The sequence below is a fragment of the Sinohyriopsis cumingii genome, chromosome 7, assembly GCF_028554795.1.
Source record: "Sinohyriopsis cumingii isolate HCF-2022 chromosome 7, ASM2855479v2, whole genome shotgun sequence".
Taxonomy (NCBI): Eukaryota; Metazoa; Mollusca; class Bivalvia; order Unionida; family Unionidae; genus Sinohyriopsis; species Sinohyriopsis cumingii.
In genome coordinates, this window is record NC_142967.1 from 61,694,652 (window position 1) to 61,706,788 (window position 12,137).

Below are 12,137 nucleotides of genomic sequence, written 5' to 3' on the forward strand. Positions count from 1 at the left end.
TTCTATCGGCTTTAAATAGGGCATACACTGTCACATTTTTGCTTAATTTTTTCTCTGAACGTACGTTTGGCATTGCAACGAGAGTGCAGAATAGGACGGGTCATACACAATTATTCGTACGCTGTAAAGATGAGTGTTTTATTTATTTTTGTTGTTGTTTATCTTCGAAAAATGGCAATCTAATATACGAAAAGCTTCTCATGACACACTGCAGTGCCAAAATAGGACTACGCATAGACAAAGCTAAGACATCTGACATGCACGAGTACAATCATACAAGATTTGATATAATCCATGAATTTACCAACTGAAGAAAAATAGTTTTCTTCAATTTTTTTTTTTAGGGATGTAAGATTTTGAAAAAGATTTTCAGAACTAAGTATCATTTCTCGTAATCATTGTTACTAAAGCCAAATTTTCGGAGATGTATCTTAAAACGGAAAGAGAGGCTATTATAAGTTCAATCTAAATCATTTTATAAGAAACTTAAGTGTGTGTGTCTGTGTGTGTGTGAGAGAGAGAGAGAGAGAGAATTTACATTACGGTTACGACGGAGAGAGAGAGGATTTTATTCCTACTTTAAATATCAAGGCACTGACAATTTCTATGGTATATTTTCCTTATAATAAAAAAACAACAACAAAATAATTGCTAACTGCGGATGTACGATGACTTTTAACATTATGGCCAGGTGAGCTAAGAAGAAAATTTTAAACTGTATCGAAAAAATTAGTATCACCATGGGTTTCGGATTTCAGGCAAATTTATATGAAAAATCTTAAATTTATTGAACTTGTGGCCAACTTTGAAGAAGTAGCATTCATATTATCGAACTCTAAACATAAAACTACATTTTAGAAGTCATAAAATAGAGTTGTGCTTAAGCGTCACACCAGTTGAAGTACAGTTAAAGTAATTTCGTTTGAAAGGGTTCATTGTGAGGGGTACATATACCTACAACTTTTTTATTTATTTGAGGAGTCTTCTCACTGACCTTAAAGTTATCTCTTTCTGTTGCTTAACTTTTGTCCGTGAATGTAGATGGTACCTTCGGATAATGGTCAGTTGTAAACAACATATTTACATAACTCATTTTTATGAGGTCGATTGTAGGTTATAAAATGGATTTTTTTTAGCTTAGAATGTTCTAGAAAAAAACTTGGGAACTTCTCACATATAGGTCGAGTGAATATATATATATATATATATATATATATATATATATATATATATATATATATATACACACACACATGTATATATATGCTTGATAAACAAATAATTAATTCCTGTTTTTTTAAGACCAATCTGTGTTCAGATATAATTGGAGAGGAATTATTTATTTACGTCATTCATTGGAATTACATATTACTCAGTGAACTCAAGATATTGACGTTGTTTGGCATTATTGTGAACAACATTCAAAAACATTGGATTGAGTCATTGTGGTACATCAGGAGATGGTCCCTATTAAATACCGTTTTAAATGTGCAAACATCTTTGTTTTGGTGCGTTTCGTCATACTTATTAAAGTTTTGAAGATGGTGGTCCAAACTACAAGTGTCACCATTTAGTAGTTTCAACATTATATTTCCAAGAGTTTAGACAGCTTTATCACCATACCTTTAAAATGGTTTCGACAGCATTACCACCATACCTTTAAAAAGGTTTAGACAACTTTACCACCATACCTTTAAAATGGTTTCGACAGCTTTACCACCATACCTTTAAAATGGTTTCGACAGCATTACCACCATACCTTTAAAATGGTTTCGACAGCTTTACCACCATACCTTTAAAAAGGTTTCGACAGCTTTACCACCATACCTTTAAAATGGTTTCGACAGCATTACCACCATACCTTTAAAATGGTTTCGACAGCATTACCACCATACCTTTAAAATGGTTTCGACAACTTTACCACCATACCTTTAAAATGGTTTCGACAGCTTTACCACCATACCTTTAAAATGGTTTCGACAGCATTACCACCATACCTTTAAAATGGTTTCGACAGCTTTACCACCATACCTTTAAAAAGGTTTAGACAGCTTTACCACCATACCTTTAAAAAGGTTTGGAGATACTTTGCTAATACTAAATTGCAGTTGTCTCATCTATTCCTAACGCAGCTGAATGTGTTATTATGTCTAAATTAAGCGGAAAACCCGTATGCTTGATACTCATCATATTTAATATAGATGGTTAAATAGGGGAAGCAGAGGTGACTACTTATGCTGGAAAACATACTAGCACATTCACAAAACGATGCGTCGGCATGATTCAGTATGTACCTATTGTACTCAAGTGACCACTTCCCAACCCTTTTATATTTACAAAAGCAAGGCAAATGCATTGTGAAAAATATTAGCACGTGTTGGTTAGACAGTAATGGAATATAAATGTCAAGTCCAAATTGCCACCATTTGAACATCATGATCATCATATTTTGGCCGTCCCTCTTCCCTGCTCCTTGAGAAATGTAGTTTGAAATACTTTCTAAGAGATTGATTGTCCAGTTTTTAAAAAGAAATATCCTGTCAAGTTTGATTTCCCTAAAAGAGGTCCGCAATGCAAGGATATATTATACAGTTTACAAGAAAACTATCTATTTACATAGATATAGTATCCAATCTGGGACCCAAAACTCAACCGGTCTAACAAGGATGCCAATAAACTGAAGTTAGACAGCACACACATTTGTTTAGGTGTAAAATACGTACTAATGGAAGCCTCAACGTAATAACTTTTCAGTGCTCTCCAGTTTTGTTTTATATGTATCAAGTTCATTTCTTTAAACACATTGCTATCTGTTACTTGCATGACCATCTCATGGAATGAATTTTATATGGTTAATTAGACGAAAAACAAGGACCAAGACGAAATTTCGAATTTGTGAGTAAGTTCATGGTTTCTACACCTTAGATGAATATGTAGATATAATGAGAATAAAACTGCACTAAAGATTCAAACTAACTAACAGGAAACAAGTGTTTGACAGAACAAACTCCAGTGCCACACATCCACACAGCCCAACTAGTCAATATACATTGTAAGGGATGCTTTGATTACATAGTTCAACGATGTAGATACTTGTAAATGTGTTAATATGGACACAGTCTTCTTTTTATGTTAGGTGATTTCACTGGAAATAATATTGTTTATTTATAAAGTAATTTCTTCCCAAGGTTTCTTTATTTGGCACAACTTCAACTCAAACAGCGGAAATTCATTTTTAAAGTCATGAGCCAATCGTAGGAGTTCAAACTTTGCGATGTGGGATCTAATTAAAACAGTTGGCACAAAATGCTTCTGAAGAGTCTCGAAAATTGACTCAAACCGTTCTTCGAAGAATTTATCTCTATGACGTAGGATCTGCAAGAGATCCTTTCTTTTATAATTCTCAAATTCCTTTTCTACTTTGAATCCGCCATCTGTATCAGAAATAATGTGATTGGATTTCAAGAGATCACACAGTGCCTTTACCATTTCCTTTCCTTTTTCCACACCAAGTGCGTGACGTATATGATTCTTTGTAAGCAACAACCGTTGGCCATTGGAAACTAAATCAGCAAATGATTTCCTTTGCTTGGACCCCTCTAGGAAAGCGTATACATAAACAATCTTTTTCTCCAGGAAGAGATTTATAAAGTCTCGTCTGTCACACTCCATCATGTCACGTCTAAGTTTAATTTTTATCTTCTTGGTCTGATGATAATTTACCACAGTATCATACCATTCCCCAAGAATTTTTTTATCTCTTCCCAACACTGCTTTATATAAGAGGCTTGCCGAGTCGCGTATTTGAGAAACAGCATCTCTTGTCATCTGACCAAATGTTGCCTTTACATGGTAGAGATACAATTTACTTTTTGTAATTTTCAAAAGATCGAATAATTCCACTGTGTGATTTTGAACCAGGATTCTGTCTCCAAGCAGAAAGGTTGGAAATTTGCTTTCTGAATCTACACGTAGATGTGTGCTTAAATCACAGTTTGGATTCTTGTGAAAAAGTTGGTTGAGCAAAAGGTAGTAGGCTTCGTTGTACTCGTTTTCATCTGTTTCCTTGAAACATTCTGCATAAAGCTTGTATTCCACTTTTTCTTCTATACTGGACATTAGTTTTATTTTTTTTGCTGGAGAAGCAGGCATATCTGTGCCGACATTTCTTCTCTTTTTTCCTGTGCTTGTAGTGGATGTATTTCCTTCTGAACTACAGTAACCATTATTGTCATCAGTTGACGGTCCTCTGCTGGTTTCAAATCCCAAGTTAGATGTAACATTTGTTACGCTCTTTCTGTCTGTAGTGGTGGTGTTTTGATATGCGGACATGACAGTTCCTGACGGAAACGTTTGTCTAATCTCTTGTAATTGCTCAACTAATAACTTTTTACGTAGCACTCCTTTGCAAAACTGGATGTATTGGTCAACGTGATCTTTCTGTGTAAGTCTGTTGTCGCTCTCATTGCACCATGGTAATGGTAATGTGCCATCTTGTAGCTTCGTTATAAGCTTGTCCTTCAGTAGCAGAAAGAATTCTTTTTCCATCTTTCTGATGTATTCGACATGAACAGTGTACCACTCTTTTCCTAAATGAAAGTAGTATTTCCTATTACGAAGCACGTGTCCTTGAATGGAATTCAATATCTTTCCACCAAAACGCCAGTGTCCGCTTATTTTATAGCTCATCCTGATATTGGGAATACTTTTATTTTGAAGCAACTCAACTACGTTTAATATGGATGGTGGATCAAACCATTCGTGCAAGGTTTTGTTTTCTTTACGCTTTTGCTCATACAAGCGAACCTTTTCGCATTTTTACCATTCTTCGTAGTTTTCTGGGCATAGAAAGAAACCTTCTAGATCATCTTCTCTACTGTTGCTTAAATACTTTTCAAGATACTCATCTATTTCCTTTTCTGTTTTCTGTCTTTTACTTGCACGACTTGGTTTAGGAAGTCGAAATCTTTCTTATCACACAATCCCTTGTCATACACACAAGAAAGATCAGCCAAAACTTTAAAAATGTCGTTTAGACAAATAGATTTCATAATTTTGAGACTATGTCTTTTTACCACAATTGACGCGGATTTTATTTGCGAAAATAAATCACCTTTAAGACGATTAGCAACCTGGGCCTGGAATTCGTCGATAGAAAAGAAAATGTCACTTGTGATAGAAGGTAGATTTCGACCCTTTCTATCGGCATGGAACGATTTGTCAGTGTATACTGTACTGCCGTGAAGAAATCTCGATCTTGTTTGCCTTACCTTTTTGGGATTACAAATTTTCTTACCAGCAGAAAAAGAGAAACTCATATCAACGTACGGCAGTATTTTGCGATACACCTGACCCGTACAGATAGCAAAAGCGCTTTTTAGTTTCTGATTCTTATTCACGGCGGTGAGAATAAATAGATCTTTGGTATAAGTTTTAATATACTCGTCTCTGTCTTCTATGAAGTAGCCCATGACACTAACAAGCCAACTACTTGATTCTGTCTGCCTTGAATAGAATCGTATCTCAAATTCATAGCTATCCTTTTCCCGGTTTAATTTAATATCCTCAAAATTACCAGCTAAGTACGTTTGAAAATCTGGTACTTTACTCCAATCTATTTTGTATATACTTGTAGGACGAAATTTTCTTTTCTTTTCATTCTTTTTATCATCCATATTGGCCTGGGTTGGCCGCCTCTGCGTGTCCTTGAGAAAGGCACTTAGTTTCCATTTTTTCGACATGATACAGCCAATAATGTGTTAAAAGTACCGTTAAAACCAACCAACCGTGACACACTAATCTTGCCGTTGTCGGTTAGTGTCCCTTGTATCACGTCATTGTGGTGTACCTTCGTGAATAAAGACGTTTCTATGGTTTTAGAGAGCCAGAATCTTATTGAGAAAACGTCGATGAGAGAGAGATAGTAATTGGGACGTGTTTCTAAATCTCGTTCTTCATATCTTGGAACAAGGAATCGTCCATCCTACTGGTATATTTGAATCGTCACGGTTCATTTGTTCCTGCAAAAATGAAAGAACATTGCTCTGTTTTATAATTCTGAGCATTATTTTAAACTGTCTCTCAGACTATTGCTAAGTTGGTACAAAATGAGCGTACAAGCAGTAAGGACATTTAAAATTTTGCCATGTAACCTTTTTGCCAGGAAGAAAATAAAATATGTATTGAAGTCCTTAGTTAGATACAGTTATTGATCACGTCAAAAATTAAATTACGTTCAGAAATAAAATAGGTACCTCCTAATATGGTTGTATCAGTTTTGCTTTACTTACCATAAAGATAACATAAGCCGTGAATAATCATTTGAAATAAGACATTCTGAACTAATAATTGAAATTTTTAATCGAAGAATTTTAAGAAATGCAAATCTTATAATTGGAAGTTACTTTTTATATGACTGAAATTACAATGTAGAGAAGTTAAATGCAAATTGTTTAACATAAAATTAAAAAATGTTACGTTTATTCACAATACATTGTTGCGCACACTCGACCGTTTATTGTTGGCGTAATGTGATCCTTGTTGTAGAGTAGGTCAGAGAAACAAGGATACCAACGGTTTAGTATGGGAGACATGTGCGGACGGACCTGCATGCTCCAGTGATCATACATTTAATTTTGAAGACATAAAGCAATCTTCTTGTCGTTGAGCGATCAGTTCTACAACAAATAATGATTTTACGATTACATTAGACACAGTACATGTGACTGTATAAGCGAGAACATCACTCTGTCTTGAATATTTTCTAGGTTAAGGGCTCATAACCTTTGAACCTTGATTATTACACAACACGAACACGTAAATAAAGATTATAACTGTATCGGCTTATAACATTTTATGCATAGCCATGTAAAATAATTTTACTTGAATAATTAAACTGTGATTACATTACTTGGTTGATATATAACCGAACTAAAAGCCTATCAAATGATAATTGGTACATACATGCAATTGTAGTTCAAATAGTAGTTTTCGCTTTGACAAATACCAGCATCTAAGTCACACATATTTCTATAACTGTAAACCATTTCCGATAACAGGCGACTATTTGAAATCATTACATGTTATCATGTAAAATAGTCTAAAATTTAAACAAGAAAACAAGTATTAAATAATTCGTAATATACCCCAGTTCGTAGATTTATCCAAAACGTATGTATGTATGTATGTATGTATGTATGCGCGCGTGTGTGTGTGTGTGTGTTAGCGACAAGCCGACATCACAATCCTGGCTATTCAGTGCAGACTGAAGGTTGTGTTTTATAAAAGAAAAGGTAAATTGCAAAACGTTTAGGAAGACAAACATTATAAAAGAAACAAAAACATGAAAAGTCCCATAAGATTAATGATCAAAGACACAAGATAAAGATTAAGTAATTCTGTAAAATGCATATACAATAAAAGATGAAGGTGAAAAATGAATATAAAATCCTTACAATTTAGGGTCAACAATTGTTATATAAATTACATTACCACAAAACGTCCAAGATTATGTCTGGCTATACACGATCAAAATAGTCCGTTATCGAGTTCATATAAAAAATACCCTAATGTCTCAGTGAGATAGGAATCAATGCATTTAAAAAGATGTTCCACTGTGAGTGGTGACAGGTAGGTATGCACTCTGGACGAGGTTCACCAGAAATAAAGCCAATTTTTGCAAAGTGGAATTTTTATATGCAATATAGGCAGCTTGACATGAGTATTTCACAGAATTCTCCGAGGGAACCATATAATATATTGTTTTACATGGCTGATTCCTTTGAAAATGTAGTTCTTTTTCAAAATCCATTTTGATGGCTTCATCTTTGCTGTATTTATTTTAGATTTTCACAGAGTTCTCAACGGATATAATTTGATATTCTGTGTTTTCCATTACTGTTTCCTCAGAACATGTTGAATTTTGTTCGAAACGTAGAGTTTGATGGTGATAATATATTGTTTTATATGAATTTTTCACTATGTTCTCTCAGGAAATTTTTTATTATACTTCTCAGTCTGATATAAGTTATCCTTTACTCATTCACAAGGCTTTTAAAACTATTATGGCACAGGATTTGTCATTTATTTATTTAGCAAGTACAAACTTTTTAAAAAATTTTGAAAACATTTATGGTTGAAAAATGAATGAGAGTTACCGCAAGAAATTTCTTCAAATAAGCGACTGACCACTGAATTTGTTTGGATCGTTAGGAGCTGGAATTTTTTTTTTCTCCGAACGAGATTATTTATTTTCGTTAATCTCAAGAAAATTACTTTCTTTGCAACGTTTATAATGGATATAATAAATACATTTTATAAAATTTAGCGGAAGAATATTTTCTTCAGATTATATGGGTGGCGGAAAGTTTTAAAAATCTTCCCCACCCAACTCCCGGGAAAATTAAATGGATTGTCCCTAATATAGATAAGACAGTTCTTCATTTCGGAAAGATTCATGTCTTATATGTGTATGGATCAGCTATATAAGTATATGAATTTATTGTTAACAGTCCACACACCTGAAACAGAGTTTGTACTTTCACATGTTGGAGGTATTCAAACACACTTTATAGAAAGACTTTCATACTATTTCTTTGTAAAATGACTTGTCTTGCCATTTTTCATATAAAGCAAAAGTTGTTTAGATGCTATGACTACGTAGGGGCATTGGGCAGTGATTTAATTTCTTTCTATCCTTTCTTTCTCATATGGTTCTAGCGGTACATTTGAGGATCTGATTTCCTTGTTTAACGGATATATGAGTCACCAGGGCAGTTTAGAAAATTACAAAAACCCACAGAGGTATCCTTTACCCATTATTAATCTGAAAACAATGTATGCACCTCGAGTGACCGAGTGGTCAAAGGCGCTCGCCTATATAGATCACTGACATTTCGCATCTATCCGTGTAGGTTCCAGTCTCAATTCAGCCAATGTGGGTATGTGAGAAAGCTTCCCAGTAGAGTACCGTGGATCAGTGGTTCTTACCGGAGAAACCCTCGAGTTCTTCGCTAACTAAATATGCTGGCCGCCTTGTATAGCCTATTATATGCTGAAAAACGGCATTAAGACCAACAAAAAGACCCATCTTTACAACCTGTAAACCATATACGTTAGTGGGGACGTCATTTCAACTTTTTTCCGGGGGGGGGGGCAAACTTGATTCATGCAAATATCAACGCGCTGGCTCAGGCTGAATAACAGATTAGAGAGATAGTAATAGCAGGGACGTAATTTCAATTTTTTCGGGGGGGGGGGGACTTGACGGGCTTGTTAATTTTCGTATATAGGCTACAGCAATATTACAGCACATGTAAATTCAGGAAAATGCCCCCCCCCCCCCCGACGTCCCTGTACGCGAGCCCCGGTTAAATCCAATTTTATTCGTATAAGAAAAGCAGGCCCTCCTGATTTCCTGAGGAACATTCTACCGAGTCCGGCATCTGTCATACATGCCTTTATGAAAAGCCAAACATTTTTGTACAGGTTTGCCCATTTTGAATTTTTCTTTCACAATAATAAAGTATTTCGTTAAAGTTTGTGAGTACAAACAATTGATCTAAATGTATTCAATGTTTGATGGAATTTTGTGGATAACGTTAGCTATGGTTTATGCTTCAGTTTGCTACAGAATGATTTGTCAAACCGACTCACAAACTGACATTTTATTGTTATTTGGTGTTTCGGACACACACAATTAACTAAAATTATTTATGGAAAGACCTGTTTCAAAGTGTTAAATACCGCGATGGGGAAAACTGCAAAGCATACGTAAGGTATTGACGTCTCGAAGAAGACGACACCATTTTTTGTACTGCATCTTTATTTCAGATTTGTGTCTATTGAATCTCTATTTTTCATGGACACGAACTAACATCTGTTTATATTCCTGTCTTGTAATTTTATTGAATGTGTTGACTCAAGATCGGGATCTTCTTTTGATCTAACTGGTTGTTTATTATTCCAAAAAATAATAAATTAGAAATTATTTGGTTCTAAGGAAAAGAGAGTCAGATTAATTGAATCTAAAACTTTAAGTCTTATTGAAGCCAAATAATACATTCGTACACATTGTTCATAAGTGATGATGTTATTCAAATATATTCTATATTTCGGAGAAAGCATGGTGGTCTTCTTGCCCTTTAAGAGCTATAGATGCCAGAAACGGTAAATTCAAAAGCATATATATATATATATGTATACATATATATATATATATATATATATATATATATATATATATATATATATATATATATATATATATATTTACTTTCCAGTTTCATATTTGTAAGTAGTGTTTTTATTGGTTGCCCGCATATATCTGTACGCAAATCGATTTGTGGGTTACTACCTTGAAGAGATGTTCAACAACAAGATGATTCTTATTCCTTTTGCAGTGACACGTTTCATCTAGATTTCATAAATGAAAGATGTAACAGAATAATTCATTTTCCAACAGGACACTGCTACAGGTAACTTCAAACTGTTAGAAAGCACAGGTAGGTGTCTAGCCTGTTTTCAAATTCACCACTTACACCTATTTGATCTTACTGATGAACAGGCAGCTGGGGACCTCAGTTGCATTTCAAAATTGAAGAGGTTATATCTGGGATTTCTAATCCCTGTGGTATAAACTTTCCCTGCTTTTGACTATCGTATTAAACACTTTTTGAACCAAATGAGATAATTACTTTAATATCAATGTTCCAAAAAGACATACCATTTCAAATGAAAACTTTACAAGGTTTGTGTATACCGATTTTCGCTAGGCCTTGACACAGCCTCTTTACGAGAAGATTTTTCCAGACGGCGTTTTTAACTTCACTGTCATAATTTCAAAACTTCAGACAAGGTTTTATTTCAACCTACCTTCTTATGTTTCAGGAACCATTTTAACACAAACAAATTGAATCTTTATGTGTGCTCACCTCTTTGTTGATAAATGTCTGAACTGCTTAAAGTTCGTCCTGTTCACATAATGCATATTCCATGTCATAGTTATGCCCAGTACGTTAGATATATAACAATTTGAAGTAGATACATGTCCCACATTTGTATAGACTACTTTTAAATCCAGCGTCACATAATTATATCTGACCCAGCTGGAGAAACACATTTACTGCAGCATGTATTTGCATTGAACGTCTCCCCGGCACACAACACGATCGAAGAGAAAGACAAGATAACATTTCATCTGGAATCACTCATAGTAAACAGGATATCCGAAATTCGGTCAACTCCGGTATAGTATAGTTTTCCGTGATTAAAACAGAACATGTGAAACTAAGCTGTTTTCCGTTTTGCATGTAGAAACATTTAATCCAAAATTTGTAATAACGTATTGCCTTCAGTAGCAAAGGTGAAGAATTAATATAAGTAAATGAATCCGATGTGCGAGGTAGACATATTTCCTTGGCTGTTTTGATGACACTTGTTTCAGTATATTTTGTTCGAAATTCACGGTCTTACTATCGTATAAATAAACTGGTTTGGTTTGGTGTTTTATGGGATAGCAATACAATTGGGCTATTTAGTACTGATGCGATTGGAATAAAGTGACTTGTCCCAAAACGCATCACATTAGCCGACTAGGGTTGAACCGTTGGTAGGATTCGATCCCACACCTTTTTGGCCACGAATCCGGTTCACTAACCACTGAGCAATCACACACACACACACACACACACACACACACACACACACACACACACACGCACGCACACACGCACGCACAAAGAGTTAATTCTTGACTTTACTAAAATCCTACGAATCCTGATCGATAATTCATTTTGAATTTTTCAAATACTGTTCAGGCAAACAACAGCAATGATGTAATTCAAGGCTGCTATTATTTTGAATTTATTACAAAGTTCAGAATTTCGAGACATTAAATGCAGTTTTCGAGACTATAAACACAATTTCATGATCAGGAAGCTATGATAGATATTCAAACTAACTAGCATAACGGTAATGTTTTCATAAGAAAGTCCAACAGCAAACGTTACCAAAGCCCGACTCCCAAGTATACGATGTGGTGAAAGGGAGGCTTTGGTATAAATAGGAATGATGCTCTTATTGTCAGCGTACATGTACAATGATGCGACAAAAACAGTACAGCTATGCCCAGTTTGTTG

The 12,137-nt window shown here is 34.7% G+C and overlaps 1 protein-coding gene across 2 annotated transcripts; it reads right to left on the reverse strand.

Annotated features, from left to right (window-relative positions):
* Positions 1-1,321: 1,321 nt before the first annotated feature.
* On the reverse strand, positions 1,322-11,151 carry LOC149795367 (uncharacterized). 2 transcript variants are annotated; one of them, XR_016422317.1, is made up of 3 exons: positions 10,932-11,151; positions 1,658-6,020; positions 1,322-1,623 (listed from the first exon to the last, which is right to left on the reverse strand). XR_016422317.1 is itself a non-coding variant. In XM_089965141.1 (2 exons), exon 2 carries the CDS (start codon positions 4,687-4,689, stop codon positions 3,166-3,168), a length of 1,524 nt encoding a protein of 507 aa, XP_089821267.1. In that variant the 5' UTR covers positions 4,690-6,020; positions 10,932-11,151; the 3' UTR covers positions 1,322-3,165. The 2 variants fall into 2 exon arrangements, 1 of the variants encoding a protein (XP_089821267.1); XM_089965141.1 differs by having other exon boundaries at positions 1,322-6,020.
* Between the last annotated feature and the right edge of the window lie 986 nt (positions 11,152-12,137).